Source organism: Sardina pilchardus, chromosome 2 (assembly GCF_963854185.1).
Source record: "Sardina pilchardus chromosome 2, fSarPil1.1, whole genome shotgun sequence".
Lineage (NCBI taxonomy): Eukaryota > Metazoa > Chordata > Actinopteri > Clupeiformes > Clupeidae > Sardina > Sardina pilchardus.
In genome coordinates, this window is record NC_084995.1 from 42,101,260 (window position 1) to 42,121,259 (window position 20,000).

Sequence of the window (20,000 nt, forward strand, 5' to 3'; positions counted from 1 at the left end):
TTGCAGCCGGCCAGCTTTTTCAGACAAAATAAAGGACAGCCAGAGAGTGGGATAAGATCCTAAATAGCCCCTAAAAGTCAGTGTGTGCACATGTGTGGGTGTGTTTGAGCGGTTGGCGGTTGCATGGAAATGTGGGAGCAAGTCTTGACACACACTTTTCACCCTTGGACAGGCAACAGAAACTGACATTGGTAGGAGTGCAATGCCATAATTGGACTTGTTCCCTGTGATAACACAGTCTGTTTACACAGAGCCCTCCATCGAACTAATGATCGATGACTCATAACCATCAGGAAATTGCTCAACATCTCCCATGAAATCTGTGCTTAGAGGCCAACCCTCTCGCAATGGAGACAAATAATCCCCGAATGCACTCCCTTGAAAAGAGTAGTTCTAAACATTCACAGTTAGTTTCAAGTGACTCCATCGTATTGATTTCATGGTGAAGGTTAACGCCGCCTATACCGCAGGAATAAGGAAACAGGATGCTGCCTGTGGCTGATTGATCAGGTCAGAAGGCTCATGTGCTGGAGTAATTCCCCTGAAGGAGGGACGCCCCAGGCCAGGGGTTACAGCATGTCATGTTTGGGTCTGTCCCACGCTTCACTCCTTATCATGCCTGTGTGGGCGAGGGGTCAACACAACAGGCAGGCATTGATCTGTGGTTTGTTTGGCGCGAGACGGGCACCCTTACTCTTTGGGTTTTACTGGCAGGGGAGGCACACATGCCTACTGGGTGGAAGTTTACCGGAATGATCTGCAGAGAGCTCCCCTTTCAGTCTGGCTCTGTGTGCCCAGATAGCTATGCGGATGAGCTCACAGGCTCGGTGATGGAGTCCAGGCGGTTCGGATGGGAGTGTGTGTGTGTGTGTGTCTCTCTCCGTGTTCTTGCTAGAGAGCTGGGGGCAGCCCTCGTTCCGCTGTCACAGGCTAGATTTGCTTGTGGTACTGGACAGCAGTGTGTTGCAATAGACTGTCAACATGTAAGCAAACAGGGTACCACTGACTGGACACTCTAAGTGGTAGAGGCATGGTGCTCATAGCATCAGTGCTGTTACTCCTCAACAATCACGCCCCCATACCGAGGCAAGCACTCCAGCCAAGGTGTAACCCCATCACACTCTTCACTGCCAGTCACCCTCTGACATTTCTCTCTCTCTCTCTCTCTCCCTCTCTCTCTCTCTCTCTCTCTCTCTCTCTCTCTCTCTCTGTGCGTGTGTGTGTGTGTGTGTGAGGGAAGAAGGGTAATCTACTTCTCCTTTATTTGCTTCAGCATTCCTAGAATAGAACAACCACCATGTTTCAAAGCCCACATCATCCATAACCATTTCGGTGTGTTGCCCTACAAAGATGGCCGCCAGTGATTATGTGTTTGATTTATTGGAAATAAATGGGATCTTGTCTGCCTCTTGATGTTGTTCGACTGCTTCTTATGTGGGCCTGGTGGTGAACATGTGCTGGACTCTTCACCCAGTGCTTTGGTAAGTGGGCCCATGAGCCTTGATTGAAGTGACTAAAGGGAAACAGAACCCAAGTGAGCATGGAATTATGTTGTAGGTGGCTAACAGACGCTAGCCTCGGCCATCAAATGAAGACCAGGTACTTGGAGACGTCTGTTTAGTCTCTGGGCGCCGCTTCCTGTGTGTGGAGTCAGGAACCCACCCGGGGCTGCTGCCTGGCAGTGCTCAAGAGGTCCTTATGTGGGGCCTTTCAGTGGACACTGATTCTGCTCCACTTCATTTAACACCACTGAGAACTCTCCCTCTCTTTCTCTCTCCCTCTCTCTCTCTTTCCCTCTCTCTTCCTCTCTCTCTCCCTCTCTCTCTCTGTCCCTCTCTCTCTCCCTCTCTCTCTTCCTCTTCCTCTCCCTCTCTCTCTCTCTCTCTCCCTCTCTTGTGTGTTCAACCCTCTTTGACAAGAATAAGTGGTGATTACAAGAAAAGAGATCACACGATCATTTACTCAGCTAGATCCTGACTCATCTCACTCTTACTGTAACACCCACTGATAAGGTCAAATGTCCAGGTTTGTTCCTTTTGATAGACGTACAGTTCCTGCTAGGATGGGAATAATCTAGAACAAACAGCACTAGTGGAAGACGTCACTAGAAAATGAACACCAGGGCATCTGCAGCGGAGAACCTTGAACATCTTTAATCAGTTAAGTGCTGGTGTTATCCATGTTTTCATATAATATCATGTAGCCTCCCCTTATAGCAGGGTTACCTGGTTTACCCTTCACCTCGGTGACCCTGCTAGGAAGAAGGCCCCTCGGAGTGAGTGCTGCTTTAGTTTCCTCCAGACTGCTGAGGGGGTCTGCTCTGCTCTGCTCTGCTCCGCTCTCACATGGTGGCTATTTCAGTAGCTCTGTCGCCTCGTGTGAGCTTTACGTAAGCTCTCCATGAGAGAGGCGCAACGTGCCGTGAACCTGGACGAAGGAAACACAGCCTAGCACCACGAGAAGATCAGTTACATCAGAACTGGGGGGGTTGACGCGGCCAGAGAGGGCGCTGAGACGGCCAGGAGTTCATGCCATCTCGTACTACCCTGTAGGTCTTGGAGTCGGGATCAGCGGTTCCCAAACTTTTTTTTCAGCGTACCACCTTCTACATCCTGACTCGGCACGCATATCCCCACCATCTGATACATTTAAAAGTAACACATTCTACTGACGTATTCTAGGCATCATGTTTGATAAGCCACCTTATTGGTGCTCGTGTTGGTCTGACTGAATGGAGGGATGAAGGCTCCTTATTGGTGCTCGTGTTGCTCTGACTGAATGGAGGGATGAAGGCTCCTTATTGGTGCTTGTGTTGGTCTGACTGAATGGAGGGATGAAGGGCACACACACACACACACACACACACGTCTTCCTTCAGCAGCGCTGTGGAAGTGCAGCTCAGGGCTTAGCCTGATTGGGAGGCACATCCCAAACACAAAGGCTCTCACACTACATGTGGGAGCTACACCGCAGTCAGGAGGCAAACATGCACCGCACAGTCACACACACACATGCACACCTACAGACACACACACACACACACCATTGCACACACCTAAAGGCACTCACACACACATGCACACCTACAGACACACACACACCATTGCGCAAACATACATACACTCACACACACACACACACACACACACACACACATACCCACACACACACACACGTGCACTGACGCCGTACATTGACACACACACAGAGGCACATGCACATGAGCGGAGTGAGAGAGAGCACTGTGTGTTACTCCAGGCCTGCAGTGTGTTATGCAATCCAGCTGAGGTTACGTGTGGGAGGTGGGGAACGAGGGATAGAGTGGGCAGGAGAAAGAGGGGAAGTACTGTAGTACAGAGGAGTTAGTCAGTGACTACGTCTCATAGCCACACAGCACGGCACAGCCCACATCTCTCCTGTGGACACACAACACAAGCAGATGGCAGCTGAATGGACGCGCTGGACAAGCCTCAATCAGGAGTCCACCTGGCACACACAGGACCGTAGGGGCTCGGCCAGCTCTTTCCTGTCGGACACCTCACCTGCCATCAGCCATGCTTTCAGCCCATTGTGTGCACAGGGCAGGTGAGAGCGGTACAGGTCCGGCAGGATCCCACACCTCTTGTTCCTTGTCAGGACACGGCAGTTTCTCTCCCTCTCTCTCTCTCTCTCCCTCTCTCTCCCTCTCTCTCTTTCCCTCCATCCCTCTCCGGCTCTGCACTCTGTCAGTGTGTGGGCTGTATTTTTAGCGGTCTTAATGGCAGTCGTATGGAGAGTGTTGAAAAGAAACAGAGCTGATGTGAGGGGCTTTTCTGGTGCATTACTATGGTGACAAGTACGTCAGAGCAGCGTCACAGGGCGCAGGGGGAGCAGAGAGATGTCAGAATGTGCAAACTTTTGTCAGCGCTGTTTATAGTGCCATTAGCTGCAGGAGGGAGATCTAGAGGGAGTTCTTTTCGCTCTGGAATGAAGGACTCATGGTTGAAAAGCTTTCTTTAAAAGTATTTTTCTGTAATCCATTTTAGTTATAGCACACATATTACTTTGATTACCCAGGCACAATGTGTTGTGTGGGTCTGGTTTCATAACTAGTGTGTGGGAATCGGCGCTGTTTTTCCAGTGGCAGGCAGGCCAAGCTCTGGGAGGGTGCGGAGCGAATAGAGCGCGACCCATGCGGGAGCCATCACTCCTCAGAGTGGAAACATGCTGCGCGCAAATGAATGGCCTCGCTCTCAATGGCCGCCTCTCAGCACCACCTTCACCGGCAGTGTCCTGAGAGAGAGGGAGAGAGACAAGAGGGGGGGGGCGGGGGAGAAGAGAGAGAGAGAGAGACAAGAGAGAGAGGGGGGGAGAGAAGAGAGAGGGAGAGGGAGAGGAGAGAGAGAGGGGGGGACGATAGAAGAGAGAGAGAGCATGGTGCCGCCGGAGTTCTTCTGTCTTTGTCCTGGTGACTTCAGGAAGAGAGGGACTGACATTCTGAAAAATAGCAAGGCCAACAGAAAAAAGAGAGATATGAAAAGATCAAAAGAAGAAAGAGGAAGTCCATTTTCTGGAGAGCTGCTTCCCTGTGGTGGGGGAGCGGAAGCTGTGCGTTTGACTGACATCTCTAAAGCACCTTGTTTTGTGCTGAAGGCTTTTCCCAGCGCAGGGCAGAGCAGGACAAGACAGCACAGCACAGGACAGCACAAGACAGCACAGCACAGCACAGCACAGCACAGGTCAGGGCGGGACAGGGCAGGACAGGACAGGACAGGACAGGACAGCGCAGGACAGGACAGGACAGCGCAGGACAGGACAGGACAAGACAGAGCAGGACAGCGCAGGGCAGGACAGCGCAGGACAGGGCGGGGCGGGGCAGGACAGCACAGGGCGGGGCAGGACAGGGCGGGGCAGGACAGGACAGGACAGGGCGGGGCAGGACAGGGCGGGGCAGGACAGGACAGCGCAGGACAGGACAGGACAAGACAGAGCAGGACAGCGCAGGGCAGGACAGCGCAGGACAGGACAGGACAGCGCAGGACAGGACAGCGCAGGGCAGGACAGCGCAGGACAGGGCGGGGCGGGGCAGGACAGCACAGGGCGGGGCAGGACAGGGCGGGGCAGGACAGGACAGCACAGGACAGGGCGGGGCAGGACAGGACAGGGCGGGGCGGGGCAGGGCAGGGCGGGGCGGGGCAGGGCAGGTGGGCGGTCTAGTCTACAGCTCTCTGGGTCAGCAGGCGTCAGGCAGGCAGGTGAAAGCGTGGCATGTGTGTGGGCACACTTATGTTGGATGGGGGTGCCTGTGACTGTGGTCAGATGAGCGTTGTGTCGTCTGTTGTGTGTCCTCATGCAGACCTCTCTTGTCCTCTCCTCCACAGCACCTTCCCATAATGGACTCTTTACTGTGTTGACATTTACAGTTCCCACTTTTACTGCCTTCCACCTCACCCATGCATGTCTGATTTGGCCTTTTGTGGAGCCCAGGCAAACAGTATTTAGCAAATACTGTAAGTGAATATGGATGAAAGAAGGGCTTATTGTGGTAGCCAGCATAGACGCCTGTTTATCAGAGCCTATATCAAAGGCTGATGTTGCTGCCAAAGATCAGTATCCCAGTCAGAGCCATGGATGGTGATAAGACACTTCCTGTTTTGGCCCACTGGCTGGCAGCATTTGGAGATGATTATAACAGACAGCTACAAGGATACAGGAACTGAAGACACTAGGCAGCTTAGCTTGCGACTGGACTGAGCAGCCTACGTAGCCAAGGCGTCAAACAGTGTCCTACTCTGGCTCCTCTGTCTTGCTGCTCAGTAGCTTAAGAAGTGCCCTATCTTCACGCATGGGTCATAAACTCATAAAAATCTGGGCGCAATCCAACTGTCACACCAATAAAAACGAGACAGGTAGTTGTTTGCACCTGCCTGATTGGGATAGTGCATTCCAGGCCAGGAGGTCATCGCCGCCTGATAAGTCAAACAGTGGCCTCCTAACATCAGCGCTAACAGGCTGCGCGTGAGTGGCTGGCAGTTGGGCTGCTGTGGAGCGTGCCCAGTGAGAGTTGCGTAACGTGACGCCGCGCTGCCCGGCACAGCGCAGCCGGCCGCAGACAGAGCCGCTCTTTATGTGGCAGCACGCAGGCTCGGACAGGATGCACGCAGGCGCTCCGCTGCCGGATCTGGAGCCGGAAACGTGGGGCAGAGGTCCGTACGGGCGGAGGTGGGTGGTGTGTGTGTGTGTGTGGGGGGGGGGGGGGGGGGGGGGGGGGTTGGTGCTGGGCCACCAGTGGCAGGATGCTGCCTGCAGTGGTCTGAGGTAGCGTAGCGCTCTCCTGCACAGCAGCAGGACCCTGTTACATTAGCTCAGCGCGTAGTGTTGTCTGCGTAGTGTTGTCTGTGTAGTCTGTGTAGTATTGTCTGCGTAGTGTTGTCTGTTTAGTGTTGTCTGTGTAGTGTTATCTGTGTAGTCTGTGTAGTGTTGTCTGCGTAGTGTTGTCTGTGTAGTCGTTGTAGTGTTGTTGTCTGCGTAGTGTTGTCTGTGAGATGGCGTTGGCTGGGGAGGGTGGGTGTGGCTTTAGAGTCGGTTCCTTTGTGACGCCAGCGGTGATTCATTTAACTAAGAGTGTTTTTCATGGGGGTCTGCTACATCACTGTGCTAAATCATGGACACACACACACACACACACACACGAACACAGTTAACAGTATGACAGAAAGTCCTCCCATCCCCCACATGCATAATGGATGTCAGGCAGTCAGTTTGACTGATATGAACCCTGGCTGAGGCTGTTTGAAAGGGGAGTGTAAATAAGCACTCCAGTATGAGGTTGCTGTCCCCACCCCTCCCCAGGGACTACTCTGCTGGCCAGCCTCAGCCTGTGCTGCTCTTGGCCAGGTAGATGGTGGACCATTTCAGATCAGACGCCCAGTAGACTTGCTGTAGAGCTGCTCTCGGCCAGCTAGATGGTGCAGTTCAGATGCCCTGTAGACTTGCTGTAGAGCTGCTCTCTCTGAAGCACATGGCAGTGGAGCTGGAGCTCATCTCAGCAGCGGGAATGTGACAGTGGAGAGGAATGTGGTGGAGTGGAAATGGCTCTCTGAAGGGAGTTGCCCCTCCTCTCCTCCTCTCCTCCTCTCCTCCACTGCAGCAGGAGTGGGGGAGGAGTGCAGGAGAGTCAAGGCAGAAGCACCTCCTCCACCACCACCTCCTCCACCACCTCCACCACCACTATAGCTTTCTGTACTCACTGAGCCAGTGGCTGGCAGCAGCTCTCAGCTCTCCTCTGAGACGACAAGTCGACAACCCAGCCTTTTAACTATGTGATGATAACACACAGACATATACACACACATACACACACACACACACACACACACACACACACACACACATTTTCCAACATGAACTTGGTAACCCTGCGAGGACGTTCCACCTTAATGTTATGTGAGGCTGCACCATATGTTGTGCTCTCTAGCTCACTCGGCTGATGTACTGTACTCCTCCCTTACATAATTGTGTTAGTCTGTCTGTGTGTGTGTGTGTGTGTGCGTGTGTGTGTGTGTGTGTGTTGTCTGCGTAGACAGTGAAGGAGGTCAGGAATGTGTGTGGGCCACATGGTCTCTGAGTGCTTGTGGGCTGGGGGGGGGGGGGTACAGTGTTGATAAAGGCCAGCGTCTGCTGTTTTGGAGGGAACGGGGAGGCAGAGATGGGCAGTGGGCACGGCGCCAGGGTAAACTGGCAGCATGGGCCAACATAGGGCAGAGCGTCAGCCCCGCCAGATAGTGCCCAGCTCGTGTTTATGATCACAGCGCTTGGCCAGGAGGGTGATTCAGGGCAAGGTATTGCCACAATAGTAAGGCGGAAGGGTGTGCTTTGTTTGTGTAAGGAGAGGAGTAAAGAGACCCACGCTGTTCTCGCCGTGTTGATTTTTCTCCAAAGTGAGTTATTGATTTATGGACCAAATTGGACTTCTGACTCCATGGGCTACGCTTGAATTTTCCTGTAATGATGAGGGTGTTTTGAGTTGATATTGCAACATGTGTGTGTGTGCATGTGTGGGAGAGAGTGAGTGTGGGAACTGGGAATGATCTGTGTGTGTGTGTGTGTGTTTGTGCGTGAGTGGTCTGTCAATGAATCGGTGGACGGAAGTGTGGCTTTATCGCAGTAGCTGAGGTTTTTCTGAATGAGCGAAAGCTGCTCTGTTCTCCTCTCCTCTCTTCTCTTTCACCGCCTATCCTCCCCAGCAGGATATTCAGGGGCATGTTCAGACATGCCCCCTCTCTGCTGAGGGCTGTGTGTTGGAGCCTGTGTGTGCCTCTCCGCTGAGGGGTGTGTGTTGGAGCCTGTGTGTGCCTCAGCTGAATGCTCTGCTCTGTGTGTTGAGGGTTTGTCTCCCACAATGAGCTCCAGTGAGCCGGGTGGGTGGGGCTCATGCCCTTGTGAAGTTGTGCAGACGGAAGAAGCCGCACGGCACCTCGGATGGCCTGTTAGCTTTAATTTGACCGCGGCTCCGAGAGCCCGGCCGAGGGGTAATGTGTCCTGCAGGACCAATGTTCCCATGGCCTCCCCGCGCTGCCCAGACCAGAGACGTTTAGAGTCATTTAGCTCCCGGTGGGGCGTGCGGCTGCTGCACTTCCCCAGCACTTGTTCATTTATTAAAGGCATTAAGCCAATGCTGCCGCTCCGCTACTCATCAGTCTGGCTCCGTAATGATGAGCCAATCAATCAGAGCGCAGAGGCACAGAGTGGACCAGACTCAAGCGCCAGACATGCAGCCAATCAGAGCGCAGAGGCACAGAGTGGACCAGACTCAGGCTGACCACACAACACACCAGCTAAAGGGCCAGAGCATGAGAAGCAGGCAAGCAGCCGCTGTGTTGCGTGTGCTGTCCAGACATTTGCCTGTTCTGAGAGACTGCCTGGTGCTGAGCCTAATGGATGTCTGCACCTAAGACACACACTAAGCAAATCAATGTCTGATGTCTCACTTCCTCTCTTTCTCTCTCCCTCCCTCCCTCCCTCTCTATCCCTCTCTCCCTCTCCTCTCTTCCTGTTCTTTACTCCTCCTCTAGGATATCCATGAGCTCCGAGTACCAGCACTACAGTTTCAGAATGCCGAATATAGGGTTCCAGAACCTTCCCCTCAACATCTACATCGTGGTGTTTGGCACGGCCATCTTCGTCTTCATCCTCAGCCTCCTGTTCTGCTGCTACCTGATTCGGTAAGACCTTTTGCTCCTCCTCCTCCTCCTCCTCCCCTCTCCGTCTGTCCTGTCCACACACGTGTGATGATACTGCCTCTACCATACAGAGCCCTGACCCTGGTACACACCCATGTGCTGGAAGCAGTGAAATGGCATGATCTGCACAACCATTTCAGTTGCAGTGCTAGCCATGTAGTGGGAAATAAAGTCCTTGCTTCTCATTTCTCGTGCGTCCGCGTGCTGTGTTGAATGTTAATGAGAAACACAAGTGGAGCACCGCTGGCCACTGGCTCATTCATTTGTGTGCCGTGCAGCACATTAAGGAGATGAGTGTCCGCTCGCACGCCCATCTTCTCCCTCTGGCCCGGGAGGCTGGCCCGTGACCCTCACACGCAGCAGGGCAGCCTGGACACTTCGTTTGCCTGGACCGTGCGCTAGCCCGCGCTCTCTGAGTACAGCGTCCAGCACCGCGTCCTGCACAGTGGCCAGTGAGAGTGTGTGGCTACCAGGAACAACACACACGCACAGCAACATCCCCACAGTGGCCAGTGAGAGTGTGTGGCTACCAGGAACAACACACACGCACAGCAACATCCCCACAGTGGCCAGTGAGAGTGTGTGGCTACCAGGAACAACACACACGCACAACAACATCCCCACAGTGGCCAGTGAGAGTGTGTGGCTACCAGGAACAACACACACGCACAACAACATCCCCACATTGGCCTGGGCAGAGATGCCTGAAACTGTCCAGGCTTGTTTGGCCAGACACCCGGTACCCACCCTCTACCATTAACTATAATGGAGGACTGAAACGGTACTTCAGAACGCTTTAAGTGTCGACACGCACGCACAGATACACACACACACACTCACACGTGGAATCCTCACTAGCAGAGTTGGCTGAGTTGAGGCTGTTTTCCTCTCATGCAGCAGGACGTCGGAGCCCGCATGTTAAAAAGCCTTGCGGAGGACAGGCGAGGAGAGGAGAGGAGAGGCTGACAGATGGTGCTGCTTAGAGGAGATTCTCTTTTATCTTCTCACCAGGCGAGAGAGCTAGCGAGGGGGGGGGGGGGGGGGGCGTCCTTCATCACTTTAACTTTGAAGTCGGCAGGTTCTTTAAGTAGCAGAGTCATGCACCAAGAGTTCCCTGCACTGAATTAACCCAAAGTGGCTAAAAATACGCATGGAAGGTAATATGTGGCACACTACCAGCCGTGGAGGGGACTGTAGTGAGTGACGTGTCTGTGTGTGTGTGTGTGTGTGTGTGTGAGACCCCTGCTGCACGCATCCTGTAGATTTGCAGGAGAGCTTGCGGACTCTGCTGACAAACATTCTTTATGTTATTGCAGTGCTGGTAAAGAGTGCCTGTTGCCCCCTGTGCAGGGATTACATGCTATTGCGTGGCACAGCTCCCTCCTGCCCCTCAGCCATAGAATAAGCCACTGATCCAACATCCTGAGGATCCACACAAATCCACTGCGTTAAAAAGACGGAAAGGAAAACACTAGCGCCGTTGTTGGCTCTTATGCCACCTGGACTGTTATGAAACGCCATGAAATGCTGAAGCAAGGGGCTTATTTCCCGCACATGTGCTTACAGGAAGGTAAACAAACCTCCTGGAATCACATCCAAATCCAATTCACCATTACATTCCAGAGGTTGGGTTCACGGTTCCAACTGTAAGGCAGTTTGGCTCTGATGTTGAGTTTGGGTTATGGTGTGCTTTTTGTAAGGTTTTTGTTGTTCAGAGTGAAAAAGGTCAAAACAGCACAGTTTGGAGAAGCAGAAAGACTTGATAATCTGAGAAATGATGCGATACAATCGAACAAGTTATACCCACCTACTAAAAGTCTCTCCCCTGCTGGAATTCTTGCTACATTTGACATCTAAAGCATACGCAAGCCTGCTCACTGTAATCAAAAGCTGCTTGTCATGCAGTCACGATCTCAGAAGTGGCATCCTTGAGAGGTGTGTGTCGTGTGGACATCCTCATTCAGGAGAGACACTCTATAGCATTTTGCCACTTGCCTCAAGGTTCTCTAAATGCCAGTGGACATAGCTAGAGATCGTGCCTGGTAGTTCTAGCCTTTATCTCTGTAAGACTCTGTGTACTGTTGAATCCCCGCTATAGAACTAGAGCTCCATCTCCAGAGCAGGAGAATAGAATAGCCCCGCCTCCCCTATCAGCCTTTCAGGGCTACTCGGCCAATCACAACACTTCTGGCCACTGTTGCCATGGGGTTACCTCCTGCAGCAGCCCTGTGCAGAACCATAACTTGCCGTGTGTGTAGCGTTTTCTTTTCAAGTGAGACAGAGAGAACCTGCGCCTCTCCTCCACATTCACACCCAACACTGCGGGGGAGATGGTAAGTTCCTTTATGCTTCATTCACTAGCTCTAGTCCCCTGATCTCAGTCGGAGGCAGACCACAAGACAGAACTGTTACGTGAATATCTACAGTTTCTCCATACAAAAAAACCCCCAAAAAAGATTGCAGGTGCGGGGGATGGGTATCTAGAATGTTTCACATGATCAGATTACCAAGTCAATTAAAGTGTAAAGACACTGTGGCTCTGAAAGACTTGTAAAAGGTGCAGTCTTCCTTCCCCAGACCTCTGAGGCTCTAAAGTGGCTTGTGAGAGCCCTGACACCCCCCATCACCTCACCAAAGCCCACAGAACCGCCCGGCCATCACAGAAATCACCGCTAAAATATTCATACCAGCGGCAGAAGAAGGAATATGACGATGATAGCAAATTTAGCAACAGGACCAAAATAGAGAGGCCCCCTCCCCCACCGCTAACACCAAACCATTTTTCATCCTGCCGCCGTCCCCATTTAGATAGCTGTTCTCAGCACACACAGAAATAATGCAGTAAGCACAATCTCTCCCAGGCTTTTGTCCCGGCACACTATTAACTGTGCCTCATTGTCTCTGTGTCAGAAGTGCACAATAGTTTATCTCTCTTCATGCCAGTGTTACACTTAAAAGAAAAGCACATCCAGTGCAAGCTGGGCTGTTCTATGTACATGCGATGATTTCTGCCATTTTAACCACGCTAAAGCTAAAACAATTGCACAAAAGCCATGAGACTACCCATTCTAGGTCTGTTGATCATTCTCCCTGCTTCTGTACAGTACAGTGAGAGGGTCAGTCTAGGTCATCTCACACACAGTCAGGGTCAATATTCACGTCGCTGGACACACAGGCGCATGTAGGACGTGTGGCGGGAGGCCGGAGTGCGCTCGCGTCCACCTGCGAACAACATCCCAGCTCTGAGTAAACACACAGATCCCGCACGAGCCTGAACATAGCAGCCACACACCAGCTGCCACACACACTCGTGAGATACTCCCCGCTCCAAGTGCCTCGCACGCCACAGTGTACATACTGGGCACTGTTTACACGGCACAGGCATGCTATCGAGAGGGCAGGCTGGTCACTCTGGGTCCTGTCTGTCATGCAGGGAGGACGGGCCTCTAAAAGCACAACATGACCCATCGAGAATATGCAATGTAACACACAGGGGTGCCTTACCCAAAACCATAGTTGCTAACTAAGTTAGCAACTTTGTTGGTTGCAATGCAATTTCCCATTGCCAACCAACTAAGTTGCTAATAGGTTAGCAACCATGGTTTTGGGAAACGCATCCCTGTTGTGTAAGATGGGTTTGTTGGTATCCTGCTCATGGTTAAAGTGTCACGCCACTTTTTAAACCCCATCCCACCTAGTCAACTCTAGTCACCCCGGTCAATCCTCACCCCATTCCCACCCCTGCCCCCACCCCATTCCCACCCCATTCCCACCCTATGACCCCACGGGAGCGTCTGCACCTTTACCTGCTGGTGTCTTTCAGAAATGTCTGTCTCCAAGACTGTGCTGCTTGTTTTACAGATCCCTCTCACTCTGCTCCGAGAGCTTAAGCTTACTAGTAATGGAGGTAAATCTTACAACCAAACTTGTCCTCTTTTCTCATCCTTGTTCCACTCTTCCCCGGTCTTTCTCTCCTCTCCCTTAGTGTCTTGCTCTTTGACTTCTTTCAAATGTCCACTCCTTTTTGTTCATTGTTTTTGCCAAGTATTTTCAAGGCCAACCAGTGTTAAAGTGTACATGAATGGTGTTTATTATGTTGTTTCTCCTGTGCCGACTTTACAAAAATGCATTCTTTGTGTGTGTTGATAAGGGAACCATTGAGGATAAATATTGTATAGTCTATTGTCTTCTAGAAGTCTAGATATAATTTGTGAAAACATGTCTGATGTTGAATTTGCCCTGCTAACATACAAACTGTCCAGGCAAAGATTAACATACTAATTGAAGTTACTAATTGTCCATCCTCTGCAGATGATTGCACGTGTAATTTATTTAGATGTATTTGTGCTGATGCCTGCAAGACTTCAGGTTCTGCTCAGTGCTATTGTTCATTCACAGATTCTTTTCCCTTCCTTTTTCTCAATCACAAACACACACACACACACACACACACACACACACTCACACTCACACTCACACTCACACTCACACTCACACTCACACTCACACTCACACTCACACACTCACACACTCACACACTCACACACTCACACACACACACTCACACACTCACACACACACACACACACACAAGCCCCACTTACATGTTTAACATCACGTCCCCGTGTTTATCCTGAAGACTGTGAGGAGTTGCCCTGTTAGCCCCCACTGCTCAGCTGCCTCTAGCTCAGTCTCTGGCTGGCTGTGATATCTGTGTTATGAGATCCCAGAACGGGGTGCTCCCTTTAGCTCTGCCCCCCCCCCCCCCCCCCCCCCCCCCTTTAGCTACTAGACACACTAGCCAGAGCGGCATGTGCCCCCACAGGGCAGAGCAGCATGTGCCCCCGCAGGCCAGAGCGGCATCATGTGCCCCCGCAGGGCTGAATAACGAGGTATCAGGGCGCAGGCTCCCTGTGCAGCGTCAGCAGCAGCAGCAGCAGCAGGCGTAGCAGAGCTGTGTGCTGTAGAGAGAGAGGCGCCCCGCTGCTCTAGCGCCCCACTGTGTGTGTGTGTGTGAGTGTGTGTGTGGGGGGGGGCAAGGACACACAGAACATTCCGCCCGTGATGTATGATAGAGACGGCGTAGTGTGTAAGCGCTGGAGGAGCACCTGCACTCTGTAGCGGCGAGGTGCAGGGATGAGGAACGAGACGCAGCCAGCGCCCAGGTGCCCTTGATGCCTGTAGTCGTGTCCGTCAGCGCCCAGGTGTCCTTATGTCCGTCAGCGCCCAGGTGTGTTTGATGCCTGTAGTCGTGTCCGTCAGCGCCCAGGTGTCCTTGATGCCTGTAGTCATGTCCGTCACGTGTGCTGACAGGCCAGTCTGTCATGGCTGTGCTGGGCAGAGGACTGATGTTTGTTGCTTGGTAGTCTAAATTGTGTTTTGCTTGTGTTTTGCATGCTTGGACATACTGTAGCCACACAGCTTCAGTTCAACCTGAGCGTGTTGTAACCTGAGAAGGGAAGACTAGTGTTAAGAGTCCACTCAGTCCGGCTCAGTCCAGCTCGGTCCAATCTGAGGCCAGCAGTGTCACCCTCAGTTGGCTTGTAGCAGGAGACAGGAGACCGGAGTTTTGGGTGTTGAATGCCCATTGGACTTGGTAATTGCTATTCAAGATGGCACTGTGGCGATTGAGTTGACCTCATCAGAGCGAAGGGTAGGACCTCCAAGGGTCAGCTGAGGAGGTACAGGGCTAACAGTTACACGCTAACTGGACCTCTGATTTGTAGGCAGCCGAAGCCACTGAGTTCAAGGTGGCTTGTCCTGGCCAGGGCAGATGAGGGTATGAAATTGCCTCATTCGTACTACAGGATTCAAACACGCTTAGACCCAAATAAGGTCCTGTCAGTGAGATGACGTTTACATGGAACACATCCATTTGGAAAGGCTCCATTGGCCATTGTGTACACAAATAACACTGTGGCCTTGACCGAGATCTACATCAGACAGGGCTGTCAATCTTGCTCTCGATCTGCTGTTTGTTTGTGGTCAAGCTGATTTTCCTTTAAACACTATTGATCTTATTGGCAGTTATAGGATAAATTGTTTGCAATTTCAATTAACTACAATCTAGATTATTGCTTAAATGTATGTGTAGGATTTTCCAGCAGAATGTCTTACCAGATATCCAGTAAAATTAAACCGTTAGCCAGTTTGCTTTGGATGGTAGTTTCTCCCACTACCACTGTGTAGCTAATAGCCCAGGATGTGGTGTTAGGGTCTCTGTGTAGTTATAGCCCCAGTAGGATGTGGTGTTAGGGTCTCTGTGCCCTCTGTGTAGCTATAGCCCTTGTAGGATGTGGTGTTATGGTCTGTGTATCCTCTGTGTAGCTAATAGCCCCTGTAGGATGTGTTGTTAGGATATCTGTGCCCCTTTGTAAGATGTGGTGTTAGGGTCTCTGTATCCTCTGACTCCAGCGCAGCTCTCCCTGGTGGATGGATAGCTGAGAGTCCCCGCGGCCCCATGGTGATATATTCCCCCTTTGAAGAGAATGTGCTCTCTTTCTGACATGTAGCTGGCTCTATGGTGATATATTCCCCCTCTGAAGAGAATGTGCTTTCTTTCTGACATGTAGCTGGCTCTTGTCCCTGCTCCAGCAGTCTCAGTGTGCTAGCCAGAGAGATGATGAACTGTGCTGTGTCACATAGTTCTGAAGCGTGGTTGTTAATGCGAGAGATGTCCCTCTTTTGTCATCCTCCTTCAGGTTACGGCATCAGGCACACAAGGAGCTCTATGCCTACAAACAGGTAAGCTCCTCTGCGCCTCTGCTCCTCTGCTTGACTGACCTCTCTCCCCTTCCCTGCGTGTGTGGCTCAGGCCTGCGTCCTGCTGGCCAGCCCGCTGCAGTGCTGTGTGTGTGTGTGTGTGTGTGTGTGTGTGTGTGTGTGTGTGTGTGTGTGTGCGGAGGTCTCTTGTGTGTTGTGATACTCCTTGCCCTGCTGCAGTGCTGTGTGTGTGTGTGTGTGTGTGTGTGTGTGCAGAGGTCTCTTGTGTGTTGTGATACTCCTGGCCCTGCTGCAGTGCTGTGTGTGTGTGTGTGTGTGTGTGTGTGTGTGTGTGTGTGTGTGTGTGTGTGTGTGTGTGTGTGTGTGTGTGTGTGTGTGTGTGTGTGTGTGCGCGTGTGTGCGGAGGTCTCTTGTGTGTTGTGATACTCCTTGCACTGCTGCAGTGCTGTGTGTGTGTGGTGTGTGTGTGTGGTGTGTGTGTGTGTGTGTGTGTGTGTGTGTGTGTGTGTGTGTGTGTGTGTGTGCAGAGGTCTCCTGTGTATTGTGATACTCCTGGCCTGGGTGACCCCGCTGTGCTTATGTAATGGGCCCAGCTCATGTGCATCGCTAGCAAAGCACCTCTTGCAGGAGTTGGTGCACGTGAAATGAGTGGCCGAGCTCAGTCACGCTTACGTGCACACACACACACACACACACACACACACACACACACACACGCAGGCACGCACACACACACACACACACACCTCTAATTGCTAATTAAAGAGAGCACGATCCTCAAGGAGGTTACATAAGATGAGCTCATTTACAGATACTGTGTGAAAGCCCAGCCCCACAGCCAGCTGTATGTGTGTGTGTGTGTGTGTGTGTGTGTGTGTGTGTGTGTGTGTGTGTGTTGCGTCTGTAATCCTCCAGACCCGATGATGGAGGCCTACTGGGCAACTGATTACTGCCCGTACAGTATTTCACTGAACAATGGCTATGTTGTTGTGTGCATGATGAATATGTCAGTATGTATGTTATAAAGCATGGTGTGTGTAGGAAGTACAATGGCTATGTTGTTGTGTGCATGAATATGTCAATATGTCTGTTTATCAAGAATGGTGTATGTAGGGAGTATTTTGCTAGTGCATTGAGTTGTTATTTCCTCTATGTTCTTACAGGTTATACAGAAGGAGAAGGTCAAAGAGCTAAATCTGCATGAGGTAAGTGTGATGTTGACTAGCTAAGCGCTAACACGGGGAGGCCTTTAAGGCAGCCTTCCCACACATGACGCAATGCTGATGGGCAAGCACCTGTTCAATGCGTCCTGACTGGACACACATGGACAAAATGTCCACTGATGATAAAAGTTCTTTAGAAAAATAATGTTGCCCAACATTGAAGGGAACTTGCTGGAAGCGCAATACTTAGGAACATTGCCCGGCAACACTGCTCAACAAGCGTCCTTGTGAATCATCAGCTTAAGACGATAGCTGTTCATTTACATCTTAGTGGTGTTTGAGGTGAAGCTTAGTGGAGCACCAATTACTGTAAAGGGTCACACCTTTGTTTTGTTGCCACGTTTTCCAGTAAACATCCATAACCGAGGCGATGCAATCCTCTCCAGACGCGTTTGATACACCAAACCACATGTACAGGTGTGCCATCCTGACCACAGGGTTGCCACAGCAGAGGGCAGAGAGTTCCCAGTGTGAGATTGAGCAACTCGGCTGGCTGAGACTGTTCTCTCCTGCAGCTTGTTTTTCTCTCTGTGTGTATGTGTGTGTTTGTGTGTGTGTGTGTGTGTGTGTGTGTGTGTGTGTGTGTGTGTGTGTGTGTGTGTGTTCACTCCCAGAGTGTGAAACCCACTCCCCTCTAATCTCATGATTAAAGTATCCATGTCATGCTCAGCGAATCTCCGTCTGGACAAGAAGGAGGAGGAGGAGGTGGAGGTGGACGGCCCTCTGGGCTGCTGCAGGCCTGTGGTGTAGCTAACCGACCCCCCCTCTGGGCTGGGAGTGGATAAGAGTGGGCCTGGGTGCTGTTCTGTAGAGGGGCCTTGTGGGATCACATGCAGCTAAACTTAGTGTGTGAACGTGAGGCTTGACTGTGCAGGGAAATGAGGGAGGAGTTCATTTAGCCATGTGGCGGTTCAGGTACAGTGCATTTTTGTGAGGTCAGGGTAACAGTTATTCTGTAGCCAGAGTCATTTCAGCTGGCCCCCCCCACGGCCCCATCTCAGCTGAAGCCTACTAACACAGATGCCCTGTGCCCACACACACACACTAGCATAGATATCAGCCCATACTGTACATTGTATCTCTCTGGGGTATTTGTCTTCCTCTCACACACACTGTCACTCACTCTCACCCCCCACCCCCCTTGGTTCTTCTCTGGGTTTGTTAGCCATAGCACATGGGCGCTAATGAAAAGTAGCAAGTGTGTTGGCGGGGGGAAGCTGGAATGTCCCATGGTGCAATGCAGCGGTGTGCGGTGGCGGAGTCGTCGCTAGCATGGCAGTGGTGGCCAGCAGTCCCCCCCCCCCCCCCCCGTGGGCTCCGGTATGTGGCATGGGGCTGTGGCCAGGCTCAGAAAAACAATAACACCCACCAGGCCGCTGGAAACCACAGGAATACTGTGTGGCTTAACAGGGACACAACGCACACCCCAGCAATCATACCCAGTGGAACAAAAACAAAACATCCAGACCCAGGGACATACTTCATATCTTATGCGTATGTGTCTTGTCAGGGAGCAGAAACAAGGTTTGTCATTGTTACAAAGTGTTGTTTTGAACTTTTCAAAACTTTAATGCTACTCGAGACTTGATGGCCACACTGCTAGAGACTGGATAACCCCCTCTACCAGGCAAGCAGTTATCTGTGCAGTGGCTGTGTGTTGGTGATGTTTTGGTATAAATATGTCAGGACAGCTCAGCTTATCATGTGCATCCAGAACACTGAGTGCCAGATATAAAGCAGAGCTTTTTCCCTACTAGCTCGCTAGTTGTCCCCCTGTTCCCTACTAGCTCGCTAGTCCTCACCCTGTTCCTGTTCCTACTAGCTCGCTAGTCCTCCCCCTGTTCCCTACGAGCTCGCTAGTCCTCACCCTGTTCCTGTTCCCTACGAGCTCGCTAGTCCTCACCCTGTTCCTGTTCCCTACGAGCTCGCTAGTCCTCACCCTGTTCCCTACGAGCTCGCTAGTCCTCACCCTGTTCCCTACGAGCTCAGCGGCTGCGTGTGCGTCTTGCGTGACGCAGAAGGCTCCTGATGATGACTCAGATCACGATATGCTGCGCTGCCGCTGTGCTGTCGAGCACCTTGATGAGGCCTCACCTGCGGTGAGATCACCTGTCACAGCAGCACTCCGGCCGTCCCCCGTGAGTCACTCTGGTATTAGTGACGCATTGGGCCCTGATTTAAATGCTTGGGGTGATGGCAGTGTGGGCCCTGATTTAAATGCTTGGGGTGAAGGCAGTGTGGGCTCTGATTTAATTGCTTGGGGTAATGGCTGCCGGAAGCCTGGGGAGAATCGAGCTGTATGGGACATCCTCTAAATGGGCATTAAGAGTCGTCAGTTTGACCTGTAAGACTCAGTAGGGGACACATTTCCCAGCCAGCAGGCAAACGCATGGACACAAACTTTGCAGGAGTTTATGAGAGGTTTGTAGAGTTTCCATTATTTCTCAGTTTTGCGCTGCCATTACCGTGGAAGGACTAACGATTTAGAAATGCTGATTAAATGAAGCATAGGACTTTCTCAGTAAACTCCATCCAGTTGAGACCAGTTTGGGTCTGGTGAAATGTTGTGGTGTGTGCTTGATATAATTATGAAGGAAAACAACATGAGCAACGAGTCTCTTGGTGCTTAGGGTTGGGCAGGCGTCCAAAGAAAGCCAAACAAAAGGCTTAACTAAGTGAATCATTGTCCCTCAATCATGTCCCAAGATATAGTCGCTGATTTAGCAGAAGTCACGTGACTGTGGAGATTAATATAACCTCCAAAGTGTTGAATTCTCTGATACAGGCTCTCTGTATTAACTTCTGGGGGTAAACATTGGGAAATCTATTCCAG

At 51.6% G+C, this 20,000-nt stretch overlaps 1 protein-coding gene across 1 annotated transcript in view; it reads left to right on the plus strand.

The window, feature by feature from the left end:
• rnf24 (ring finger protein 24) overlaps positions 1-20,000 on the plus strand; it is a 40,914-nt gene that overhangs the window by 6,090 nt on the left and 14,824 nt on the right. The window contains exons 2-4 of the mRNA XM_062530655.1: positions 9,054-9,203; positions 15,923-15,965; positions 17,108-17,149. Coding sequence (XP_062386639.1) covers positions 9,061-9,203; positions 15,923-15,965; positions 17,108-17,149 — 228 coding nt within the window. The 5' untranslated portion in view covers positions 9,054-9,060. The remainder of the gene's footprint in view (positions 1-9,053; positions 9,204-15,922; positions 15,966-17,107; positions 17,150-20,000) is intronic.